Source organism: Stegostoma tigrinum, chromosome 4 (assembly GCF_030684315.1).
Source record: "Stegostoma tigrinum isolate sSteTig4 chromosome 4, sSteTig4.hap1, whole genome shotgun sequence".
In the NCBI taxonomy this organism is placed as follows: Eukaryota; Metazoa; Chordata; class Chondrichthyes; order Orectolobiformes; family Stegostomatidae; genus Stegostoma; species Stegostoma tigrinum.
Window position 1 is genome coordinate 85,321,039 of NC_081357.1, and position 27,897 is coordinate 85,348,935.

The 27,897-nt window shown below is 43.3% G+C and overlaps 1 protein-coding gene across 6 annotated transcripts in view; it reads left to right on the plus strand.

Annotated features, from left to right (window-relative positions):
• lmbrd1 (LMBR1 domain containing 1) overlaps window positions 1-27,897 on the plus strand; it is a 237,119-nt gene that overhangs the window by 140,734 nt on the left and 68,488 nt on the right. For all 6 annotated transcript variants that reach the window (XM_059645506.1, XM_059645504.1, XM_048531634.1 and 3 more), the window contains 2 exons: window positions 5,991-6,116; window positions 8,711-8,863. In XM_059645506.1, the coding sequence (XP_059501489.1) occupies window positions 5,991-6,116; window positions 8,711-8,863 (279 nt within the window). The remainder of the gene's footprint in view (window positions 1-5,990; window positions 6,117-8,710; window positions 8,864-27,897) is intronic.

The window sequence follows — 27,897 nt, forward strand, 5'->3', positions numbered from 1 at the left end:
ATCTGGAATTAAGAATCTACTGATCACCACGAAGCCATCACAAATTGTTGGAAAAACCCGTCGCGCTCACTAATGTCATTCAGGGAAGGAAATTAGTCATTCTCACTTGGTCTGAGACTCCACACCCACAGCAATATGGTTGACTCTCAACTGCCCTCTGAAATGGCCTAGGAAGCCACTCAGTTGTCTGAGTTGTTATGAGGTCTCAAAAAAGAAATGAAACTATACAAACCAACTGGTATCCATTGTGACACTGGAAACAGCATTTTTAAAAAAAAAGAGTAGGAGTAGACCATCTGGGCCATCCACCATTCAATAAGGTCATGGCTGATCTTTTCAAGGAGTCAGACCCACTTACCCATCCGCTCGCCATAACCCTTTATCACTTTACTGCGAAAATCCACCATTGCCTTAAAACATTTAACAAGGCAGCCTTAATTGGCTTCACTAGGTAGGAAATTCCACACATTTACAATCATTTGGGTGAAGAAGTTCCTTCTCAGCTCAACTCTAAGTCTGCTTCCCCTTATTTTGAGGCCATGCACCCTAGTTGTGGTTTCACCTGCCCTGGAAACAACCTCTCTGCTTCTATCTTACCTATTCCCTTCATAATTTGATATTTTTTTGTAATACCCCCCCTCATTCTTCTAAATTCCAATGAGTATAGTCCCAGTCTACTCAGTCTGTCCTCATTAGATGACATTCTCAATTCTGGAATCAACCTAGTGAACCTCTGGTGCACCCCCCTTCAGTGTAAGTACATCCTTTCTCAAGTAAGGAGACTAAACCTGTACACAGTACCCTGTACAGCTGCAGCATAAACTCCCCATTTTTTAACTCCATCCTTCTAGAAACGAAGGATAATATTTCATTTGCTGCCTTAATTGCCTCATTTATGCACAAGGACACACCAGTTTTTTGCCACAGCAGCATGCTGCAATTTTTCATAAGTTAAGTAATAGTCTTTTCCTGTTACTCCTCCCAGATTTGATAATGTCACATTTATTAATATTATACTGTATTTGCCAGACCTTTGCCCACTCACTTAACCTATCTATATCCCTCCGTGCACTTTGCTGTACCATTCATTTTAGTGTCGTCTGTGAACTTTGACGCACTACACTTGGTCCCCAACTCTAAATCATCTATATAAATTGCAAGCAATTGTGGTCCTAATACTGATCTTTGAGGCACACCACAAGCCACTAATTACTGAACCAGAAAAACACCCATTTATTCCCATATGCCATATGAATACATTACCTGTAATGCCAAGCACCTTTATCTTGCGCAACTGCCTTTCGTGCGGCTCCTTGTCAAATGACAGTTAAACATGACCTGCCTATTGTGAACAGTAGAAACAACCCTGTTGACACTGCAAAATCCTTCTTAATAACATCTGGGAACTAGTGGCTAAATTGGGAGAGCCTTCTCACAGACTAGTCTAACATCATCCGGCCGGACAGGAACCATACCTTATAGACAATGTACCAAACATCACCGTCACTATCACCATCCCTAGATATATCCTGAGACTAGGTATCCGTTAAGTGTTATGAGCATTTTGTAGTTTCATGGTCCAGCATATCTCCCATTCAACCATTACCATCAAGCTAGGGGATCAATCCTGGTTCAGCGGAGAGTGTGGGAGGACATGCGAGTAGCAGTACCAGCCATATGTAAAAATGAGGTGTCAACCTGGTGAAGCTACTAAACAGGATGACTTTCATGCCAAACAGCATAAAAGGCAAGTGATAAACAGAGCTAAGTGATACCACAATCAACAGATTAAATCTAGGCTCTACAGGCCTGAGATATCCAGTCATGGAGTAAACAGCTCACTGGAAAAGGAGATTCCAAAAATATCCCCATCCTCAAAAATGGAAAAACAATGCAAAAGATAAGGATGAAGCATTCACAGCAATCTTCAGCAAGATGAATAAGTGTCAATTGGATGATCCATCTTTGCCTCTGCCAGTAGTCCCAATATCCCTGATGCCAAATTTTAGCCACCTCGATTCACTCCACGTGATATCAAGAAATGGCTGGAAGCACTAGATAGTGCATAGGCTCTGGGCCCTGACAATAGTACTCAAGACTTGTGTTCCAAATTTTGCCAGTCCCCTCGCCAGCTGTTGCAGTATGGTTATAACACTAGCGTCTGCTGAACAAAGTGCAAAATTGCCCAAGTACATCCTGTGAACAAAAAGCCAGACCAATGTAACTCAGCTGTTTACTGCCATATCTATCTACTTCCTATCATCAGGAAAGTGATGGAAGGGGTCATCGGCAGTGCTATCAAACAGAACCTGGTCAACAATAACCTTTTCAATGACACCCAGTTGGGGCTCTGCCAGAGCCACTCAACTTATGTCATTATAGCCTTGTTTGAAACATGGACAAAAGAGCTGACTTCCTATGGTGATGTAAGAGTGACAGCCCTTGACATCAACAGAGTGTGGCATCATCCCATGGATGGAAAACTGGAATCAATGGATATTGGGGACAAATGCTCCACTGGTTGGAGTCATACCTTGTACATAGAAAGATTGTCATGATTGTTGGCGGTCAGTCATCTTAGTTCCAGGACATTTCTGCAGGAGTTCCTTAGGGTACTTTCCTAGGCCCAGCCAACTCGACCAAGCTGCTTCATCCTTGACCTTCCTCTATCATAAGGTCACGCTGGGATATTTGCTGATGATTGCACACTTTCAGCACAATTCAGGACTTCTGATCGAGACAATATCCAGACTTGGACTGACAAGTGGCAAGTAACATTCACGATACACAAATAACCATTTCCATTAAGAGACAATCTAACCCTGCCCCTTGAAATTCAGTGGTATTACCATCATTGAATCCCCCCCACTATCAACATCCTTGGGGTTACCATTGACCAGAAATTGAACTGGACTCATGGTATAAACACAGTAGCTACAAGAGCAGATCAGGGGCTAGGAACACTGGTGAGTAACACACCTTCTGACTTCCCAAAACCCGTTCATCACCCATAAGGCGCAAGCCCAGAGTGTGATGGAATAATACCCTCTTGCCTGGATGGATAGGTGCAACTCCAATAATATTCAAGAAGCTTGACACCATCCAGAATAAGGTAGCCTGCTTGATTGGCACCACATCCACAAGCATCTGCTCCCACCACCAATGACACTTAGTAGCAGCAACGTGTATTATCTACAAAATGCGTGGTAGAAATTCACCAAACATCCTTAGACAGCACCTTTCAAATCAATGACAACTTCCATCTATAAAGAAATGTGCAACAGATACATGATAGCACCACCAACTTGCGTATTCCCCTCTGAGCTACTCTCCATCCTGACCTGGAAATATGGTGTCGTTCATTTGCTGTCGCTGGCACAAAGTTGTGGAATTTCCTCCCAAAGGGCATTTTCAATCAACCTATAACACGTGTACTGAAGCTCTCGCTGCTACCCCAACACCATCCTAACTCCACCCTACTTATCTGGGACCCAGGAAAGTATGTTCGAGCTTGCGAGGGTAGACCTCCTTGGTAAACTGCAGCTAGGGATGAGGGTTTTGGTGATGGAAAGTGCCGCAGAGGGTCTATCCCTGCTTGTGAGCGTTGGTGTTATGGCAGGGGTGCCGGGGGTATTTGATTAAGAGACCCCTCCGTCATTGAGCCTGTACTAGGGCCAATAGGATTTACCAGGCATCTTCCTATGTGGTAAAGAGCAATGTCTTGGCTAATTGAAGAAAAATACACCAATTTTATGAGGTATTAAATTGTCCTGACTTGATGGGAGGCCAAAACTAGAGGGCATAGGTTTAAGGTGAAAGGGGATGATTTAAATGAGGAACAAAAAACAAAGTTGCTGGACTTGGACGCAGGCATAGGTGGATGGGTTAGTAAGTTTGCAGATGACACTAAAGCCGGTGGAGTGGTGGACAGTGTGGAAGAATGTTGTAGGTTGCAGGGAGACTTGGATAAACTGCAGAATTGGACCGAAAGGTGGCAAATGGAGTTTAATACGGATAAATGTGGGAGGAATAATAGGAAGGCAGAATGCTGGGTCAATGGAAAGATTCTTGGTAGTGTGGATGTGCAGAGGGATCTTTGGTGTCCATGTACGTAGATCCCTGAAAGTTGCCACCCAAGTTGATAGTGCTGTTAAGAAGGCTTATGGTGTGTTAGGTTTTATTGGTAGAGGGATTGAGTTTTGGAGCCGTGATGTCATGCTGCAACTGTACAAAACGCTAGTGTGGCCTCATTTGGAATATGGTGTGCAGTTCTGGTCGCCCCATTACAGGAAGGATGTGGAAGCAGTGGAAAAGGTGCAGCGGAGATTTACCAGGATGTTGCCTGGTCTGGAGCACAGGCCCTATGAAGAAAGGCTGAGGGACTTGAGTCTGTTCTCACTGGAGAGAAGGAGACTGAGAGGGGATTTAATAGAGACATACAAGATGATCAGAGGATTAGATAGGGTGGACAGTGAGAGTCTTTTTCTGAGGATGATGACTTCAGCTCGTACAAGGGAGCATAGCTACAAATTGAGTGTTGATAGATTTAAGACATGTCAGAAGCAGGTTCTTAATTCAGAGTGGTAAGGGGGTGGAATGCCCTGCCTGCCAATGTAGTGAACTCAGCCACATTAGGGGCCTTTAAACAGTCCTTGGATAAACATATGGATAATGATGGGATAGTGTAGGGGGAGGGGCTTAGATTAGTTCACAGGTTGGCGCAACATCCAGGACCGAAGGGCCTATTCTGTGCTGTATTGTTCTATGTTCTATGTTCTAAAAGCTCAGCAGGTCTGGCAGCATCTATGGGGGAGAAAACAGAGTTAACGTTTCAAATCCGGTGACCCTTCCTCGGAAGCTTGAAGATTTAAATGAGACCGAGGGACAACTTTTTAAACACAGAGTGTTACATATATGGAGTGGGCTGCTAGAGAAAGTCATACAGATGAGTCTTATACAATATTCGAAAGACATTTGAACAGTTATATAGATAGGAAAGGTTTAGGGGAACTGGTCCAAAAACAGGCAGTTGGGACTAGTTTACTTTTAAGAAACATGGTCGGCATGAACGAGTTGGAATGTAGGGTCTTTTTCCTTGCTGTATGACTCAATGCCTCTATAATGATCTCAGTGTGGATGTGCCATCAGCCACTGGGAAAGTACCAGATCTGGCAGAAATATGATATTCATACCTGCCTGAGCCCTCCATCTTTCCTGATGATCCACAAAATCCAGCGCAGGAGAATAAACCCTACAGTTCATGATGGTAATTGACTCATCCCTCAGGATGGAAAAAAACGTGCTTTATTTTTATCACTTCTTGTGACCATCAGATGTTACAAAACACTTTGCAGTAATGTTGTAATACAAGAAATGCAGGAGCCAATCTAGACTCAGCAAACTCCCACACATGATACTGTATTTTTGTGATGCTTATTGAGGAATAAGTATTGACCAGACCCCAGGGATACGTCTGAGGTAGCTGAGCTGCATACTGATGGTAGCTGCAGCATTAGCTTGTGGTTCTGGACGTTACTGGTGCATGTGGACCTTGGAGGTCTCTACAGAAAATAAACAATTATTAGGAGTGCTGTTTCATGCACTTTTTCAAAATAGTGCCTTGGACTGTTTTACTCCTGCCAATTAGAACCTAATTTAACATCTTACTTGAATTACTGAACCTCTGACAATATAACCCATACATATTTTACCAGCTATCGGGAAGGTGAAGCTCCACGTTCACCTTTCCCTCACTTTTAGTGTCCTCCACTCCCTCATCCCTGGTTTAGTGATATCAACAGTGCATGCAGAAGCTTCCTGAAATCTGTAATGGCCAATTAACATCATGAGCCACTTCCGCAAAATACAAGGGCTGTATTGCCATTGTTGATAATCACTCCAAAATGAAGTTACCATTATGCGTGTTTACTTTTGGCAATGGTCATTCTTACCAGGTTTTGAGTGCTCACTGTGTATACTTGTTCTTCAAGGCTTATGGAATGTCTGCATTGCCAGTAAACCTGATAAGAGGTACAAGAAGTGTGGTTTATGAACGACTGCAGAACACTGAAGACCTTGAAGAAGTGGAACAGCAAGTGGAAACAATTAAATCTAAGGTTTGGCTGCAAGCATTCACGTCAATTTGCTTCAGATTTCAAGATCTTTTAACCATTTTCATAAGAAAAGATGGGTTCTTCTAAGTGTATTTCATTTACTTGTTTTCCAAAATACACTGAGATTCTGGATAATTAAAAGACTAATGAGTTAAGTTTTGAAGAATGTTCTCCAAAGTTTGCAAATATTTTGGTATTGCAATCAAGGCACTGCATTAGCAATCGTGAGGTTGTGAATTTTAAATCTATCAAAGCAAATTGAAAAACTGAATTGAATAGGTAGAAGCAGGTACAGTTACAACATTTAAAGTATATTTCTACAGGTACATGAATAGGAAAGGTTTGGAGCGATATAGGCCAAATACAGGGTCAGGATGGATGAGTTGTACTAAAGAGTTGATTTCCATGAGTGCGTACATGACACTGAATAGAGTCTGATCATTTCTGGGCTGACGCAAGCAAAGGGGCTGCTGGTTACTGTAACTTCCAAATGCATTCCTAATGGTTTTCTGCAAGGATCTTCTCACCTTCTCCAATCATCCAATGCATTTTTGACTTGACTCGGTGCTCTCAGGGAATCTAGGGATGGCCAGTAAAATATTAATGTGCCAAAGTCACCCATGTCTCGAGTATTTTAAAATTTGAAAGCATCAAACATAGTAATTTTGATAGGTGGATAAGGGCATTGAAAATAGATCAAGCGTGTGATGTTCTCAGGGAGACTGTTATTTTGGAGGACTTCAAAGATTCACTTTTTCACTGGGGCAGGGGCAGCATGGTAGCTCAGTGGTTAGTACTGCTGCCTTGGTGCCAAGGACTCAGCTTCACTTCAGCCTCAGATGACTGTCTGTGTGAAGCTTACACATTTCCTCTGTGTCTGTGTAGGTTTTGTCCATGTACTCCCGTTTCCTCCTACAGCCCAAAGATATGCAGGTTCGGTGGATTGACCATACTGAATTGCCGATAGTTTCCAGGGATGTGTAAATTAGGTGGATTAGCCATGGTAATTGCAGAGTTCCAGGGATAGGGTAGGGAGGTCGATCTAGGTGGGATGCCCTGCAGAGGATTGGTGTGACCATGATGGGCAGATTGGCCTGCTTCCAAACTATAGGGATCATAGAAAATTGGTTAGCAGTCCACACTGATTGTGTTGTGCAATCTCTGGTTGGGTTTAAAATATAAACAGAGGAAACTTCAGTCAGTTGGACGTGTCAGACTTAGGCGATCAGGTACCGGAAATGACGCAAAATCTCAGGTTTCCAAGGAAAAGCTGTGAAGGCAATCCTGGCCAAGATCACAAGTAAGAAACAATAGTAACTAGGAGGTAACTAGTTAAAAACAAGTTTACCAGACTATAGGAGTAAAACACAACAGACGAATTCACCCATAATTTTTAGAATTTTAGTATTTTAGAAGATCTCAGCCAAGTTTGTAGAAGATTTCTGAAGATAGTTTTAACTAAGGGCGGCACAGTGGCTCAGTGGTTAGCACTGCAGCCTCACAGCGCCAGGGACCCGGGTTCAATTCCAGCCTCGGGTAACTGTCTGTATAGAGTTTGCACATTCTCCCGTGTCTGCGTGGGTTTCCTCCGGGTGCTCCGGTTTCCTCCCACTGTCTGAAGATGGCCATGCTAAATTGCCCGTAGCGTTCAGGGGTGTCTGTGGGTTTTAGGGGGATGGGTCTGGTTGGGATGCTGCAAGGGGCGGTGTGGACTTATTGGGCCGAAGGGCCTGTTTCCACACTGTAGGGAATCTAGTCTAATCTAATTATCCAACTGATACAAATGCTCTGTGGTTACACAGAAAGTCATAAAGTATGTTCTAATATTTCTGGAGAATATCTGAACTTTTTTTAAAATCATATTGCAAATCTTTCAATAGAAAATTACATTTCGTTAGAACCTTCATAGGACCATTATGAAATAGTGCCAGATGAGGAGTTAAGGGACCATATAATCGAAAGCTTGTCCAAAGAAGTAAGTTTTTAAGGAGTGTCTTGAAGGAGGAAAATCACGTGGAGAGGTGTGAGGAGTGAGTTCCAAGGATTGTGGAACTGCAGGACGTTAGCGGTAAGAAAGAGAAGGTCAAGGAGATATTTCCAAATGTAGTACAGCAAACACAGGATGGTGGATGAACAGGACTTTGCAATGATTAGGGTACAGGGTAGATATGAGTTAAGTGTGCCCATGTCTACAGAGGGTAGAATAATAGGTGTTGGTTAGGAGGTAATGAAGGTATGATTGAGGGTTGCAGCAGTAATGTTAGAAAAATGGGAATAGGCAGTTTTCATGCAGGGATGGCATGAGGAATTTGGTAGCTCATCTTGGAGGCCAGTAATGATTCCGAGGGGGAAAGCAGTTTGGATCCATATCAAACAATTGTCTAGGAGAGAAAGAGGTTGGTGACTAGAGACTCTGGTTTGTCACGGGCATTAAAGACCGTGGCTTCACCCTTCCCGACGGTCCCAAAGTCGAACTGGATTGTGTAAAACTTAGCACATTCTAATATCCAAACTCTAAGCTTGTTTTAATATTTATTTGTGTCAGAGGATAAGTTACTTGAACTGTGCTTTATAATGCTCATTGCATTTTCTAACAGTGCATGGATGGCCGTCCACTGTCCATGGGGGACCGAAAAGCTTTGCAGAAGCTGCAGGAGAAGTTGCGGACACTTAGAAGAAGAGACAGACACCTGGAAACTACAGAGAGAAGTTGTTGGTTGAAGTTTTGTTGTGCTCTACGACCCTTTAAGGTACGTAACATGTACTGCCACATACAGTTTACAATGATTTATTGCAGGCACTTTTGTACACAAAAGTCTGATGTCGGAAAACCCTTAGGACCAAAACCTATGCTGGATTTCAGATTTTTCTGTATTTTGCAAATGTGACTTGAAACGGCTGGAAAAGTTGCAGAAGAACCTCCTGATGTTGCAGTCTTTTTCAGAGCAATCCCCATCCCTATCGCTGAGTGGAGAGGGCAGCTTAGTGCCTATAGAATAGATAGTAGTGGAGGGAGAGGCACATCTTAAGCACGTCACTCATCTTAAAACATAAAACAATACAGCACAGCACAGGCTCTTCGGAGCATGATGTTGTCCAAGTTATTATCCTACTCTTGGTTTCTGTGTGTGCACAATACTTACTGATTCCATTCTTTGGGATCAGCCTGAAACTGGCTGTATTTATAAAATGGAAAATTTGACTGAAAATCAAAAATGCCCAATTTTCAGACAGCTACAGTTTGAATTATGTACTTGAACTTGGATAGTTCTTCTATTCTTCAGTAGATGAATGTTTTTCTAACTTTGGGCCTGGATTACAGGATAATTTGAAATTTCACATGATCACTTGATTCCAGTGTCTTCACGTCATAAATTCCCAGAATAATATATTTAAGCAAAATTGTCCTCAAAAAGCTCTCTTCAAAAGAAAAGACTCATCAGTATTCAGATTTCTGGACATGTTTCCATTGGTAGCAAGAGGAGAAAATAACATAAAAGTTTCAGAAATAACAAGGTGTAGAACTGAACGAACACAACAGGCCAAGCAGCATCAGAGGAGCAGGAAAGCTGACGTTTTGGGTCGAGACCCTTCTTCGGTCTCGATCCGAAATGACAGCTTTGCTGCTCCGCTGATGATGCTTGGCCTGCAGTGTTCATCCAGCTCTACACCTTGTCTCAGATTCTGCGGCATCGGCAGTTCCTACTATCTCTGTAAAGGTGTCTGAGATGTTCAGTGATAGGGCGTGGAGACTTTTTTTTGTTTTTTTTAATTAAAGTAATTCGGTAATTTTTAGACATCAAACATGTGGCTCAATTTTGAGCGTTTGAAATATATTTCCACAAATCAAGGTACTTCTCAGATTAAGTTATGGGTTTAGTTTCTCCCCATGTCAGAGTTTGACTAGAAGGTTGGAGCATGAAATCCTTTCAGTGATTGAAGCATTTGTGTTGCAGTTGAAGGCACAGCTATAAATAATTTAAGATACATACAACAATACTGTTTAGTTTTTATCAGATTTTTTTATGGTTGGTGGGATTGTTGGGAGGAACAGAGGGACCAATGTGAATTATACTCAAATTATGCAGAGCTCCTATAGATGTTTATTCTGACTCAGATTTTGAAGAAAATGACATGAATGCATTCTGTCCCACTACCCAAGCAACAGAGTATGTCAATGATTTGATTTGATTTTATACTGTCATGTCTATTGAACCACAGTGAAGAGTGTTGCCTTACGTACTTTACAGGCAGATTCTACTACACAAGTGCATCAGGATAACAGAAGATTGCAGGATACAATGTTACAACTGCTTAGAAGTTGCAGAGAGAGATCAACATTAACCTTGTAGAGGTCCATTCACAAATCTGAAAACAGTGTGGATGAAACTGTTCTTGAATCTGTTCATACATGCATTCAAACTTTTATATCTTCAGCCCTATCTATGGAGGAGGGCGGAAGAGAGTATAACCAGATGGGAGGGGTCTTTGATTATATTGTTGCATTGGAAAGTACCAATGAGATCAATGGATGGGAATTTGTTTATGTGATTGACTAGGCCGGGTTCACAACTTGCTATAGATTTTTGCAATCTTTGGAAGAGTGGTTGCCTTACCATGGTGTGATGCATCCAGATAGGATGCTTTCTATGGGAAATCTATAAAAATTTCTAAGAGCCTTTATGGATATGCTGAATTTCCTTAGCCTCCTGAGGAAATAGAGGCCAGTTGTGTTTTCTTGACCGTAGTGTCAACATAGGTGCACCAGGACCGATTGTTGGTGATCATCACTCCCAGGAACTTGGTGCTGTTGACCATCTCCATCTCAGCACCGTTGATGCAGACAGGGGCGTGCTGCCCAATTCGCTTCCTGAAGTCAATGACCAGCTCTGTTGTTTTGCTGACATTGAGAGAGAAATTGTTGTCTTTACACCATGCTGCTAAGTACTCTGTGTCCTTCCCGTATTCTATCTTTGAGATCTGACCTGCAACAGTGGTGTCGTCAGCAAACTTGTAAATGGAGTTGGTGTCGAATTTAGGCACGCTGTCATGTTTGTATAGCGAGTATAGTAGGGAGCTGAGTACGCAGCCTTGTGGATCGCCAGTGTTGAGGCTTATCATTGGAAGAGGTGTTGTTGCCTACCCTTACTGACTGCAGTCTGTAGGTCAGGAATTTGAGAACAAAGTCACAGAGTGGAGCGTGGAGACCTAGGTCCCGGAGTTTGGAGATGAATATGTTTGGAATTCTTATGTTAAAAGTGGAGCTGTAGTCAATTGGAAGGAGCATGACTTAGGTATTCTTTTTGTCCAGATGTTCCAGGAAGATGGTATCTGCCGTGGACCTGTTGCATCAGTAGGCAATTTGCAAGGGATCAAGGCAACCTGGGAGGCTGGAGTTGATGTGAACCATGACCGCCCTCTGAATGCACTTATTGTAGATGCCAGTTTTTGGGTGGTAGTCATGGAGGCATGCTACATTATTTTTCTTTGACACTGGAATAATGGAGGTATTCTTAAAGCAGTTGAGGACTTCAGATTGCAGTAAGGAGAGGTTGAAGATATTGGTGAATACTCCCGCCAGCTGGTCCACAAAGGTTCTGAGTGACTGGCCAGGGACTCCATCCAGCCAGTCGCTTTCCGTGGGTTCATTCTGAGCAAGATTGATCTAATGGCTGCTGCAGTGACCGAGGATACGGGTATATCTGAGTTTTTGGCACAGGTGACATCAATTCACTGCCCTTCTATTCAAATTGAGCATAGAATGCATTGAGCACATCGGGTAGGCATGTTCAGTCATCTATGATTCTGGTTGACTTTGCCTTGTAGCCTGTTACATCATGTAAGCCTTGCCACAAACAACAGATGCCCATGTGGTTAGTTTGGTTGTGCTTATTGGCATCCCTGATGGCCTTGAAAAGGTCGGGCCTGAACTTTCAGTATATGTCAAGGTTGCCCGACTCAAACGTGTCAGCCCTGGACTTCGGTAAAGAGTGGATCTCCCAGTTTATCCATGGTTTCCATTGGGAACGTTCAGATTAATTTCTTCTGGACACAGAGATCTACACACTTACAAATGAAATCTGTAACAGTAGTGGCATATTTGTTTAAGTTTGCCATTGAATTCTTGAATATGGATCAGTCCACTGACAATATGCTCTCCAGTAGAAGCCCGTCTGTTTCCTCTGACCATTACTGCACTACTTTCTGCACTGGACCCTCATGCTTCAGTTTCTGCTTGTAAGCTGGGAGTAAGTGCACAGTATTGTGGTCTGATTTTCCAAAATGTGGATGGCAGGTAGAGCAGTAGCTATCTTTGGGTTGTGATCAAGGATGTTCAGATCTCTGGTGGGACTTGAGATGTGTTCTAGATATTTTGGGAGCACAATCTTAAGGTTGGCCTGGTTGAAGTCACCAGCTATGATTATCAAGGCTTCGGGTATTCCATCTCAAGACTGTTTGCAGGGTTTTATACTTTATCGAGTCCATGCTTCACTTCTGCATGGAGTGGGATGTAGACTGTGGTCAGGATAGCGGAGGTAAACTTGCGAGCAGGTAGTATGGATGGCATTTCACTGTTAAATATTCAAGGTCCAGGCGGCAGTGACTCGCTAGGGTCACCATGCATGACGACCAAAAGGTTTTGAGTGGGAGGCAGTCCCCTTTGCCTTACCTAAGGATGTCAAATGGTCCAGTTGGTGAACTGAGAAATCCTCAGGTTGTAAGGCACTGTCAAGTGTAGCAGTGAGCCATGTCTATGTGAAGCAGAACACACAGCAGTCTCTCAATTCTGTTTGGAAGGTGAGTCCAGCTTGTTTTCGACTGCTTGGATGTTCGCCAGGAGTATGTTGGGGAGGGGTGGCTTGAAACCTCAGAGTTTCTGTCTCACCTGAAGTCCAGTGCGTCTCCCGTGTGTCCTGGTAGGTTGCGGCTCCCAGTCAATCTTGAACATCAGTGAGGGAAAACTGCTGCTCTGGGAGGTAAGTGAGCGCATCTGATGGGGTCCTGGGCAGCAGTCGTGGCCTTGAGCATTTGTGGAGGGGGGTGGGTCTTATGGCTGTTCTGGTCAGGCCTTCTCATTGCCGGGTCAACATGAGGTCGGGTCTCGGTTCCGGGTTTCCATGAGGTCAGAGAAGTTGGGCCTGCGAGTTCATTTGAAACATTTGATACTCATTTGATACCTGAAGGTTTTATGTGAGTTTATGGACCTTTTCTAACAGAATTTACTTACACTGTGCCATGAGATCTATTTATTGAGGTGCTGTTTTAGAAATCTGGTTCATTATTTTAGGAAGAACTGCTGAATGTTATTTATTTTTCTTTTCATCTGAACACCTAATGTTTCTGTAGTAATTTTTACGTGTATAAAATGGTTTACCTATTTAGAGGGTTTGAATTCTTTTATCAGTTGTGGGCATCGCTGACTAAGTCAGCATTTATTGACTATCCATACTCCCTTTGAGAAGATGGCGGTGATCTTCCTTCTTGAACCACTGCAGCTTAGGTGTTGTATTTACATGCAGGGAAAGAGTTGCATGATTTTAACTCTGCAGTAGCGAAGGAACAGCAATCTAGCTCAGCTGGTGCGTGGCTTGGAGAGGAACTTGCCAGTGGCAGTGTTCCATTGCATCTTCTGCCCTTGTTGTTCTGTCTATTTTATCTTTATTTTATGTATAGGTGGGTGCATCAAAGGAGTCAGGCTTCTCATGCATATTAGAGCACAGTTTAACAGATTAGTGGCACGATTTCTCTTGGTGATATCTTGACTTCAATGGCGGGATAGGTGAGAGTGCAAGCCGGGGGGCAGCGGGAAGTGAACTAATATATTCAAGCATTGGCTAAACTCAAAACACTACACATGTAGTGTCTCCCACCCATCCTCCTGCTCTAACCAAAAAAAGACTGTTTCAAGGGTGGGTAAGGTAAGCTTTTTTTCTCTTTATTCTTTTGACAATGTAGAGTAGAGGAAATGGAAGCTAGGGCAGTTGAATACTACTCTCGTAGGATGTGGAAGGCAACGGTCACCACTAGAGTTTCTTCTGACTTCACCTGAGAGAAGTGCACCCAACTCCAGTTCCTCTCAGTCGGCATTTTGGAATTGCAGCTGAAGCTAGATGGATCATTCAGGAGGCGGAGGGGATGATGGATAGGAGTTATAGGGAGGGTGTCACACCCAGTTTACTGGATAAAGGTAGCTGGGTGAGCGTCAGGAGAGGGAAAGGGAGTAGGCAGACAATGCAGAGATCCCCTGTGGCCATTGCCTTCAATAATAAGTATATCGCTTTGAATGCTGTTGGGGTGGAAAGCCGTGATGCATTTTGGAAGATCAAATTAGGTGATGCATTTTGCAAGATCAAATTCAAGGGCAAACTATACAGTAAATGGAAAAGTCCTAGGGAAAATTGATGAACAGAGAGATCTGGGTGTTCAGGTCCATTGTTCCCTGAAGGTGACAACGCAGGTCAATAGGGAGGTCAAAAAGGCATATGGCATGCTTTCCTTCATTGGGCGGGGTATTGAGTACATGAGTTGGCAGGTCATGTTGCAGTTGTATAGGACTTTGGTTCGGCCACATTTGGAGTACTGTGTGCAGTTCTGGTTGCCACATTACCAAAAGGATGTGGATGCTTTGGAGAGGGTGCAGAGGAGGTTCACCAGGATGTTGCCTGGAGGGTTCCAGCTATGAAGAGAGGTTGAGTAGATTAGGATTATTTTCATTAGAAAGATGGAGATCGAGGGGGGACCTGATTGACGTCTACAAAATCATGAGGCATGTAGACAGGGTGGATAGCAAAAAACTTTTTCCCAGAGCGGGGGACTCAATTACTCGGAGTCATGAGTTCAAGGTGAGAGGAGGAAAGTTTTTAAGGGAGATATGCGTGGAAAGTTCTTTCCACAGAGGGTGGTGGGTGCTTGGAACGCGTTGCCAGCGGAGGTGGTAGACGCAGACATGTTAGCGTCTTTTACGATATATTTGGACAGGTACATGGATGAGCAGAGAGCAAATGGACACAGACTGTTAGAAAATAGATGACAGGTTAGACAGAGGATCTTGATCGGCGCAGGCTTGGAGGGCCGAAGGGCCTGTTCCTGTGCTGTAGGTTTCTTTGTTCTTTGATAGCGGCCAGGTCTCTGGCACTCAGCCTGGCTCTTTGGCTCAGAAAGGAAGTGGGGAGAATAGGACAGCGATAGTGATAGAAGATTCAGTGGTTAGGGGAACAGACAGGAGATTCTGTGGTACTGAGCGAGACTCCTGATGGTATGTTGCATTCTGGGTGCCAAGGTCAGGGATGTCTCAGATTGAGTCTACAGAATTATTAAGGAGCAGGGTGAGCAGCCAGAAGTCTTGGTACACATTGGTACTAATGACACAGCTAGGAAAAGGGATGAGGACCTGAAAATTGAATATAGGGAGTTAGGATGGAAGCTGAAAGCCAGGATGAGCAGAGTAGCAATCTCAGGATTACTACCAGTGCCATGGGCTAGTGACGCCAAGAATAGAGAACGGACACAGCTGAACATGTGGCTACGGAACTGGTGTAGAAGGGAGGGCTTCAGATATGTGGATCATTGGGATACCTTCTGGGGAAGGTGGGACCTGTACTGGAGGTGTGGGAGGCTTGCTAGAGCTCTTCGGGAGAGTTTAAACTAGCTTGGCAAGGGGGTGGGAACTGGAGCTACAGATCAGAGGATGGGGTAGCCAGTGTACAGGCAGATACAGCATGCAGAGGGTCTGTGAGGAAGGATAAACAGTTGATAGGGCAAAGTTGCAGTCAGTATGACAGGTTGAAGTATGTCTATTTTAACACAAGAAGTGTCAGGAATAAGGGTGATGAACTTAGAGCATGGATCAGTACTTGGAGCTACGATGTTGTGGCCATTACGGAGCCTTGCATAACACGGGCAGGAATGGTTGTTGGATGTTCCGGGGCTTAGATGTTTGAAAAGAAATAGGGAGGGTGGTGAAAGAGGCAAGGGAGTGGCATTGCTAATTGGGATGGTATCACAGCTGTAGAAAGGGAGGTTATCGAGGAGGGCTTGTCTACTAAGTCAGTATGAGTGGAAGTCAGAAACAGGAAAGGAGCAGTCACTTTATTGGGACTTTTCTATAGACTCCCCACTAGCAACAGAGACACTGAGGAGCAAATTTGGAGGCAGATTGTGAAAAGGTGCAGTAGTAATAGAGTTGTTGTCATGGGTAACTTTAACTTCCGTAATATAGACTGGAACCTCCGAAGTGCAAATAGTTTGGATCGAGCAGATTTTGTTAGTTGTGTCCAAGAAGGCTTTCAGACTCAATAATTAGGTAGACCAATGAGAGGGGAGGCTGCATTGGATTTGGTGCTTGGCAATGAACCAGGCCAGGTGGCTGATCTCTCAGTGGGAGAGCATTTTGGTGATAGTGATCACATGTCCCTGACCTTTACTAAAGTCACAGAGAGGGATAGGAGCAGACAGTATGGGAATGTATTTAATTCGGGAGGGGGAATTACAATGCTATTAGCTAAGAACTGCAGAGCATAAAGTGGGAACAGATGTTCTCAGGGAAATGCATGACGGAAATGTCGAGGTTGTTTAGGGAGCAGTTGTTATGAATACTGGATAGGTTTGTCCCACTGAGGCAAGGAAGGGATGGTAAGGTGAAGGAACCTTCGATGACAAGGTGTGTGGAACACCCTAGTCAAGGGGAAGAAAGAAACTTACTTAAGTTCAAGGAAGCAAGGATCAGACAGGGCTCTAGAGGGCTATAAGGTAGCCAGGAAGGAACTGAAGGATGGACTTAGGAGAGCTTGAAGGGTGCATTTAAAAGCTTTAGCGGGCCGGATCAAGAAAAACCCAAGGCATACTTATGTGAAGACCAAGAGGATGGCTAGAGTGTGGGAACTGCCAATCTGGGATAGTAGAGGGAACTTGTGTGCGGAGTGAGAGGAGGGGAGATCCTTAATGAATACTTTGCTTAAGTATTCACCATTGAGAGGGACCATGACGTTTGTGAGGATAGCATGAAACAGGCAGATTGGCTCAAACAGGTTGATGTGAAGAAGGAGGATGTGCTAGAAATTTTGAAAAACATGACGATGGATAAGTCCCCTGAGCCAGATGGGATATACTCAAGGTTGCTACAGGAAGTGTTCTTTTCCCTGTAAACATGTACCTTGTGCAGCAGCAGCCTTCTTGTTTGGAGCAGTGGGAGTGCGAGCCAGATGTGCCAACGGCAAGGTGAGGTCTTTTCTTTTCTATAAAAACTTAACTCATGCAGCAGTGGCCTTGTTTTCAGCGGCGGGTGTGTGGAGAGAGCGCGAGCCAAGAAGGAACGAATACATTTGGGCGTTGGCTAAACCCGAAACACTACATGTGTAGTGTCTCCCACTCATCCACCTCCTCTAACAAAAAAAAACTATGTGGAGGGTCGGTAAGGTAAGGCTTTTTTTAAATTCTTCTGGAAATCTAGAGTAGAAGGAATGGAAGCTAGGGCAGGTGCATACTTCTCTTGCAGGATGTGAGAGGTAAGGGTCACTGCTGGTGTCCCCTCTGACTTCACCTGCAAGAAGTGCATCCAACTCCAGCTCCTCACAAACCACGTTAGGGAACTGGAGCTGAAGCTGGATGAACTCCAGATCATTTGGGAGGCTGAGGAGGTGATAGAGAGGAGTTATAAGGAGGTGGTCGCACCTAAGGTACAGGAAAAAGGTAGATGGATGACTATCAGGAAGGGGAAAGGGAATAGGCAGAGAGTGCAGGGGTCCCCTGTGGCCGTTCCCCTCAATAATAAGTATACCATTTTGGATACTGTTTTGGGGGGAGGGCCTACTAGGGGAAGGCCATACAGCAGGTCTCTGGGACTGAGCCTGCCCCTGCGGCACAGAAGTGAAGGGGGGAGAATAGGAGAGTGGGGGATTCAACAGTAAGAGGCACAGACAGGCAGTTCTGTGGACGCAAACAAGGTAAACGGATGGTATGTTGTCTCCCGGGTGCCAGGGTCTTGTGATGTCTTGGATCATGTCTTCAAGATCCTTGAGAGGGAGGGTGAGCGACCAACAGTCATGGTACTCATCGGTACCAATGACATAGGGAGAAAAAGGACGAGAATGTGAAAAATGAGTACAGGGAGTTAAATTGGAATCTGTAGTCCAGGATAAACAGGGTAGTATATTTTTGCACCATTGTCACTTTATTAATGTTGAGAAGTGGCTTCCAGACTGGATTAACTACCCAGAGTTCCTTTATGGCAACTTGTGAAACTTAATTCAGTAAAGGTGATAAGTTATGAGTTAGTAATTGAAAAATTGGGATGGAACTTGCCAAAGAAGTTTGAGTATCCGACTAATTCAATCATTTCGAAAGGATGTGAAAATATTAGGGAGTGCAGAAATGATTCTAAGATTGAGGATCCTCAGTTATGTGGATACATTGGAGGTGCTGAGGCTGTTCTTGGAGAAATAAAAGTTTGGGAGAGGGAATTTAATGGAGGTGTTCAAAGTCGGTCAGGGCCTGAACAGCCAATGGAGAGAAATTTTCCATTGGTAACAGGATCAAGATCACTTACTTTGATACAAGGAAGAGGTATCAGAAATCCTTCAGAAGGTGAAGATAGATAAGTCCTCTGGACCGGATGGGATTTATCCTCGGATCCTCTGGGAAGCCAGGGAGGAGATTGCCCAGCCTTTGGCATTGATCTTTAACTCGTCATTGTCTACAGGAATAGTGCCAGATGACTGGAGGATAGCAAATGTGGTTCCCCTGTTCAAGGAGGGGAGTAGAGACAACCCTGGTAATTATAGACCAGTGAGCCTTACCTCAGTTGTTGGTGAAATGTTGGAAAAGGTTATAAGAGATAGGATTTATAATCATCTAGAAAAGAATAAATTGATTAGGGATAGTCAGCATGGCTTTGTGAAGGGAAAGTCGTGCCTCACAAACCTTAGAGTTCTTTGAGAACGTGACCAAGCAGGTAGATGACAGTAAACTGTTTGTTGTGGTGTATATGGATTTCAGCAAGGTGTTCGATAAGGTTCCCCACAATAGGCTATTGTACAAAATGCGGAGGAATGGAATTGTGGGAGATATAGCAGTTTGGATCGGAAATTGGCTTGCTGAAAGAAGACAGAGGATGGTAGTTGATGGGAAATGTTCATCCTGGAGACCAGTTACTAGTGGTGTACCGCAAGGGTCAGTGTTGGGTCCACTGCTGTTTGTCATTTTTATAAATGACCTGGATGAGGGTGTAGAAGGATGGGTTAGTAAATTTGCAGATGACACTAAGTTCGGTGGAGTTGTGGATAGTGACGAAGGATGCTATAGGTCGCAGAGAGACGTAGATAAGCTGCAGAGCTGGGCTGAGAGGTGGCAAATGGAGTTTAATGCAGACAAGTGTGAGGTGATGCACTTTGGTAGGAGTAACCGGAAGGCAAAGTACTGGGCTAATGGTAAGATTCTTAGCAGTATAGGTGAGCAGAGAGATCTCTGTGTCCATGTACACAGATCCTTGAAAATTGCCACCCAGGTTGACAGGGCTGTTAAGAAGGCATACAGTGTTTTAGCTTTTATTAATAGAGGGATCGAGTTCCAGAACCAAGAAGTTATGGTGAAGCTGTACAAAAGTCTGGTGCGGCCGCACTTGGAGTATTGTGTACAGTTCTAGTCACCGCATTATAAGAAGGATGTGGAAGCTTTGGAAAGGGTGCAGAGGAGATTTACTAGGATGTTGCCTGGTATGGGGGGAAGGTCTTACGAGGAAAGGCTGAGGGACTTGAGGCTGTTTTCATTAGAGAGAAGAAAGTTGAGTGGTGACTTAATTGAGACATATAAAATAATCAGAGGGTTAGATAGGGTGGCTAGGGAGAGCCTTTTTCCTAGGATGGTGACGGCGAGCACGAGGGGGCATAGCTTTAAATTGAGGGGTGAAAGATATAGGACAGATGTCAGAGGTAGTTTCTTTACTCGGAGTAGTAAGGGAATGGAATGCTTTGCCTGCAACGATAGTAGATTTGCCAACTTTAGGTACACTTAAGTCGTCATTGGGTCAGTATATGGACGTACATGGAATAGTGTAGGTTAGATGGGCTTGAGATCGGTATGACAGGTCGGCACAACATCGAGGGCGGAAGGGCCTGTACTGTGCTGTTATGTTCTATGTTCTATGTTCTATTATGTGGATTACTACCAGTGCCACATGATAACGAGGCAAGAAGTAGGGAGAAAGTGCAGCTAAACTCGTGGCTACAGGGCTGGTGTAGGAGGGAGGGCTTCCATTATGTAGGTAATTGGAGCACATTCTGGGGAATGTGAGACCTGTACAGTAAGGATGGGTTACACCTGAACCGGAAGGGCACAAATATCAGGGGAGGGAGGTTTGCTCGAGCTATGCGGGATGGTTTAAACTAGATTGGCAGGGTATGAAGAACCGGATTTGAAATTCAGAGGATGAGGTATTCAGCCTTCCAACAGACAGACAGGGAGTCAGGTTGTTAATAAAGAAATGTGGTTGATGGAACATAATTGTGGACACAGGGATGGTTTGAGGTATGTGTACTTCATTGCAAGAAGTATCAGAAATAAGGCTGACAAACTTAGAGCATGAGTCAATATTTGGAACTACGATGTTGTGTCCATTACAGAAACTTGGGTAACTCAGAGACAGGAATGGTTGTTGGAAGTTCCAGGATTTAGATGTTTTAAAAGAAATAGGGAGGGAGGTGAAAGAGGCGGGGGAGTGGCTTTGCTATTCAGGGCTAGTATAGCAGCTACTGAAAGGCAGTTCACGAATTGTTGGGTTTTTTTTACAGATCCCCTAATAGTTGCAGAGAAGTGGAAGAGCAGATTGGGATGCAGATACTCGAAAGGTGCAGAAGTCACAGGGCTGTAGTCATGGGTGACTTCAACTTTCCAAATATTGATTGGAAACTTTTTAGTTGTAATAGTTTAGATGGAGCAGACTTTGTCCAGTGTGTTCAGGAAGGATTACTGACACAGTACGTAGATAGACCAACAAGAGGAGAGGCCACTTTGGATTTGATGCTTGGCTATGAACCGGGCCAAGTGATAGACCTGTTGCTAGGAGAACGTTTTGGCAGTAGCGATTATAACTCTGATACTTTTACAGTAGTCGTGGAAAAGAATAGGTACATACAGCAGGGTAAAGTTTGTAATTGGGGGAAGGGTAATTACAATTCTGTTAGGCAAGAACTGGGTAACATTAAATGGGAACAGATGCTTTCAGGGAAGAGCACTAGAGAACTGTGGCAATTGTTTAAGGAATGCGTACTGCGTGTGCTCGATATGTTTGTGCCTTGAGGGAAGGGAAGATGTAGTTGAGTGAGGGTGCCTTGGTTCTCAAGAGAGGCTGAACGACTGGTTAAGAGGAAGAAGGATGCTTATATAACGTTTAGGAAATAAGGAAGAGGCTCTAGAGGGATATAAGTTAACCAGGAAGGAACTGAAGAAAGGGCTTAGGAGATCTATAAGGGGGCATGAGAAAACCTTGGCAGAATGGATCAAAGAAAACTCCAAGGCTTTTTACACGTATTTGAGGAATAAGAGAATGACTAGAGAAAAAATAGGGCCAATCAACGATTGTAAAGGGAATTTGTGCATGGTGCCGAAAAAAAATGGGAGAGGTCTTTAATGAATACTTTTCTTCAATATTCACAACTGAGAGGGACCTAGTTGTAAAGGAGGACAGGGTGAAACAGCCTGGTAGGCTGGAGGACGTCCATGTTAGTAAGGAAGACGTACTAAGAATTTTGAGGAACTTGAGGATAGATAAGTCCCCTGGGCCCTGATGGGCTTTATCCAAGCATTCTGTGGAAAGCGAGGAAAGAGATCGCAGGGCCTTTGGCAATGATCTTCTCATCCTCACTGTCCACGGGTATAGTGCCGGAAGATAGGAGAGTGGCAAACGTCGTTCCCTTGTTCAAAAAAAGGAAGCGGGATAACACCAGAAATTACAGGCCGGTTAGTCTTACATCAGTGAGGTGGGCAAATTATTGGAAAAGGCTCTGAGAGAGAGGTTTTATGATCACTTGGAAAGGCACAGTTTGATTCGTGATAGTCGGCATGGATTTGAGAGGGGTAGGTCATGCCTCACAAACCTTATTGAATTCTTTGAAGAGGTGACCAAACACGTGGATGAAGGTAGAGCAGTGGATGTGGTATACATAGATTTAAGTAAGGCATTTGATAAGGTTCCCCATGGTGGGCTCATGCAGAAAGTAAGGAGGCATGGGATAGGGGGAAATGTGGCAGATTGGATTCAGAATTGGCTGATCCTTAGGTGGTAGTGGATGGAAAATATTCAATATGGTGCTCAGTTACGAGTGGTGTACCACAAGGTTCTGTTCTGGGTCCTCTTCTGTTTATGACTTTTGTAAATGATTTGGATGTAGGAGTGGGAGAGTGGATTAGAAAGTTCACGGATGATACGAAGGTGGGTTGAGTTGTGGATAGTGTGGAGGATTGTTCCAGATTACAAAGTGACATTGATAGGATGCAGAGCTGGGCTGAGAAGTGGCAGATGGAGTTTAACCCTGAAAAATGTGAGGTGATTCATTTTGGAAGGACAAACTTGAAAGCATAATATAGGGCTAACGGAAAGATTCATGGCAGTGTGGAGGAGCAGGCGGATCTTGGGGTTCATATCCATAGTTCCATGAAAACTGCCACCCAGGTGGATAGAGTTGCTAAGAAGTGTATAGCGTGTTGGTTTTCATTAATGGAACAATTGAGTTCAAGAACCGTTAGGTTATGCTCCAGGTATACAAAACCCTGGTTCGGCCACATCCGGAGTAATGAGTCCAATTTGGTCCCTCATTACAGGAAAGATGTGGAAGCGTTGGAAAAAGTGCAAGGAAGATTTACCAGGATGTGGCCTCGAATGGAGGAATGTTACAGGGACAGACTGAGAGAGCTAGGGCTTTTCACTTTAGAATGACGAAGGATGAGAGGTGTCTTGATAGAGGTGGACAAAATGATCAGATATATAGATAGAGTGGACATCCAGAGACTTTTTCCGAGGGTGGAGGTAGCTATTATGAGAGGGCGCAGTTTTAAAGTGAGTGGAGTTAGATGTAGGGGAGAAGTCAGACATAGGCACGGGGCATGGTGCATCGGGTCATTGTCGGAGAGGGTAGTGGAGTTGGCCTCATTGGGGGCATTTATGTGGCTATTAGATAGGCATATGGATGATAGTATAAGGTAGGGGTGGAGGTTAGTTAGACCTTAGGATTGGGTTAAAAGCTCAGCACAACGTTGTGGGCCGAAGGAGCTGTACTGTACTGTGCTGTACTGTTCAATGTTCTCTGTTGTATGAAGTGAGTGAAGAGTTTGCTGCCCTTTTGGTGATGATCGTTGCGTCTCCACTGTCCACTGGAGTAGTACCAGATGATTGGAGGCTGGCAATTGTCACTCATTTGTTCAAGAAAGGAAATAGTGATTATCCTGGGTGTTACAGACTAATCAATCTTAATTCTGTGGGCAAATTTGTGAAGAGTAATCTGAGATAGTATTTAAGATTATTTGGAAAAGCACAGTTTGATTCAAAATAGTCAACATAGCTTTGTGAGGGGCAGGCCATGCCTCACCAGCCTTATTGAATTTTTTGAGGATATGACAAAACACTTTGAAGGCAGAGCAGTGGAAGTGGTATGTATGGATTTCAGCAAGGCATTTGATAGGGTTCCCCATGGTAGGCTCATCCAAAAAGTAAGGAGGCATGGCATTCAGAGAAATTTGGCTGTCTGGTTACAAAATTGGCTGTCCAAAGAAGACGGAGAGTGGTAGTCGATAGAAAGTATTCAACCTGGAGCTCGGTGACCATTGGTGTTCCGCATTGATCTGCTCGGGGATCTCTGCTCTTTGTGATCTTTATAAATGACTTGTATGAGGAAGTGGAATGGTGGGTTAGTAAGTTTGCCAATGACATGAAGGTTGGTAGAATTGTCCATAGTGTGGAGGGCGGTGTAGGTTGCAACGGGAAATTAAAAGGATGAAGAGCTGGGCAAAGAAGTGCCAAATGGAATTCAACTCAGAAAAGTGTGAAGTGATTCATTTTGGAAGGTCGAATTTGAATGCTAAAAACAGGATTAATGGCAGGATTCTTGCCATGTGGAGGAACAGAGGCATCTTCGGGTTCATGTCCATAGATTTCTCAAAGTTGCTGCCCAAGTTGATAAGTTTTTAAGAAGGCATGTGGTGTGTTGGCTTTCGTTGGCAGGGGAATTGAGCCATGAGGTTATGCTGCATCTCTACAAAGCCCTGGTTAGACCACATTTGGAATATTGTGTTGAGTTCTGGTCTCCTCATGGGAAGGATGTGGAAACTTTAGCGAGGATGCAGGGGAGATTTACCAGGTTGCTGCCTGGACTGGAGGTCAGGTCTTATGAGGAAATGTTGAGGGAGCTAGGGCTTTTATCATTGGAGCGAAGAAGGATGAGAGGTGACTTGATAGAGGTGTAGAAGATGATGAGGGGCATAGAAAGAGTGGATACCCAGAGATTTCATCCCAGGGCCAAAATGACTATTACGAGGGGGCATAATTTTAAGGTGATTGAGGGAAAGTATAGGGGAGATGTTGGAGGTAGGTTCTTTACACAGAGTGAGATGGGTGCGTGGAATCCGCTGTCAGCAGTGGTAATGGTGTCAGATACTTTAGAGACTTTTAAGCAACTCTGTGAAAGACACATGAAGGATAGTATAATGTAGGGTATGATCTTAGTAGGATAATAGGTTGGCACAACATTGTGGGCTGAAGGACATCTACTGTGCTGTGTTCTGCATCACTTTGTTATTAAAGTTGGTATTGTGGCTCCATGATGAAGGCACAAGTAAATAATTATTCTAAAGTTTATTTCAAATAATTAATAATGCCATTTAATGTACTTAATTTCAGATATTGCAAGGAAGAAGCATATCCTATGGTTATAATTGAAAAATAAAAATCAACAGTTTAAAAAGTTGTCTCATAGGCTAAGTAATTGCACTCTGACAACACAACTTTAATGCCATTAAACATTGACTGTAAATGAGAGCAACTTGCCCTTAATCTCATCATCCTTAATGCAAATGACTTGAAATTCCTAATGCAAAAATTGCTGTATGTACATTGATCACGATTTGCAGTAATTTATTGCCCCTTCAGTAACTGTCACGTTGTGTTCTTTTCTGCTTAGTGCACACCCTTGTGGTCATAAGATAAATAGCTTTACTTTGTTAAAAATGACATTCATTACAGCATCGTTGGTTTCTTAGTAACTCAAATCATCACTTTGGGGACCTAGAAACATACTTGGAATTCTTCCATTCCGATAAACATTCCAAGCAAAATATTATCTTTCATTTGTAACAATTACCACTGAATTGAGGCTGTGTAGTCTTCTGAAATAAGTTATTGCTGATGGAAGCAACTAATATTCCATCATATACATATCAGGCCATAACTGTCATATCTTTAATGTAAAAACAGAAAGTTAGGAGTTTTAACTCTAAATGTACTGCTGTATGATTGTTTACATGGCCACTAAATGACTTGTCTGTTCAAATGCTTGAGGTATTACTTTCCAAAGAAACCAATTAATGATTTTGTAAGGGTATTTGAAAAATAGTTGCTTTCAAAATTGAATGGCTTCAAATGTATCGTTACAAGATTGATGCCAAATAACACCGAAGATGTTTTTAACTTAAACAAAACACAATTTCCAATAATTTAAAGATAGATTAATTAATCACAATGGAAAAATTACAGATGCATATTTTCTATGTTCTATGAAGATCAAAATGCAAACAGAAAGGATTGATCTGGTTACTTAGACTTTATTGTTGAGATAAGTAATAGATTGGGAGCGTGAGCTACCAAAATTTTTTGCCCAAAACTTTGAGACCTAACTCAGAAGTTTTACCCATGTGTCTTTAAGTATATTCAGATATATCAATATCCCTCACAAGCAGCACATTTGGAAATTCATATTTTAATCAAGCAATGTCAGCATGGCTTCATGAAAGGGAAATCTGCCTGACTATTTTATTGAAGTTTCTCAAGGAAATCTCAGCCAGAGTGGGTAGAGGAGCAGTAGTAGATATGCTGTATTTAGACTTCCAGATGCTGTTCAACAAGGTATCTCACAAGAGAGTAAGTCATTAGCTTGTCGTGTAAATGTTATAGAATTGGCTAATGGATAGGAATTGGTGAGTGGGAATAAAGGCTTCTTTTCAGGTTGGCAACCTGTAACTGATGGGGTTCCACAGGATTAGTGCTGGGACCGCAACTATTTGTAAAATATATTCCTGACATGGATACTGTCGTCAAATTGGCAGAGAACACAAAATTAGTAGGAAAAGCAGGTTGTGAAGTGTACAGTAAACAGAGTTTACGGAGCAATATTGATAGGTTAAGTAATTAGGTAAAGAGGTGGCAAATGGAAAATAACGTGGGAAAAAGTGAAGTTGTTCATTTTGGAAGGGAAAACAAAAAGAACAATATTATTTAAATGGGAAAAGACCTAGAAAGCCGCACTACAAAGGGACTTGCGGTGCTTGTGCAGGAGACAGAAAGCTAGCACGCAGTTGTAGGTAATTAGGATGAGTAATGGAATGTTGGCCCTTATTTCAAGGGGGATGTAGTATAAGAGGAGGGAAGTTTTATTGCAGCTGTACACTGTGCTGGTGAGGTGACATTGTGAGTATTGTGAGCAGCTCTCTCTATCTGAGGAAGGATATAATGCTCAGAGATGGTTCATAAGATAATCTCTCCCTACCAGGGATCTTTCTAATGTGTAGACACTATACAGGTTGGGATACTGCTCACTGCACTTTACAAGAATGAGTGGTGATCTCATTGAAGCATACGCTGTTGAGGTGCTTGACAGGATAAATGTTGAAATGATGCTCATTGGAGAGTCTAGAACCACAGTCTCAGAATAAAGAAGTAGCAATTTAAGATTGAGATGAGAAGTTTCTTCTATGAAGGTTGTGAGTCTTTGGAACCCTTTGCCAAAGGCTATGGCAGCACAGTACTTGTGTGCATTTAAGGCTGTGACAGATTTTTGATCAACAGTAATGTGAAAATGCAGGGAACTTGGCATAAGGAATGTCATATCAATCTTGATGCGACTGAATGATGGAGCGAACTCAGTTGCCCAACTGGCCGAGTTTTGTTCCTAAATCTTATGGTCTTCCTGGTCTTACACAACAAAGTGTTAAAAATAACAAACAACATTCAAAGTATGGCTTTGTCAGCAATCTGTGTATCATTACCATAACTTGTTTTCATTGATAATTCATTGGCCCACAGATTCCACCCATAATAAAACATTTCTGAGCAGGTTTAAATTGACCCAGACTTTTTGCTCAGTGATGTCCAAATCCCTTAAACAAGGTTTGAATTTTCTGAGTGTATCTTGCATTGATTGATACCTGTTTGATTTCCTGAAGACTTGCCAGTCTTACATGCCTGGCATCAGACCTGCACTGAGATTCAGTTACCACATTACGATTTTGTCTGGATAGCAGAATGCCTTCTTTGCATTAAAGGCAGTGGAATATACCACCTGCTGTTACACTAAACTAGAGATAACAAGGTGCAGAGCTGGATGAACACAGCAGGCCAAGCAGCATCAGAGGAGCAGGAAGGCAGATGTTTCAGGTCTGGACCCTTCTTGTCTGAAGAAGGGTCTAGGCCTGAAACGTCAGCCTTCCTGCTCCTCTGATGCTGCTTGGCCTGCTGTGTTCATCCAGCTCTGCACCTTGTTATCTCAGATTCCTACTATCTCTGTTACAATAAAGTAGCAGTGTGATA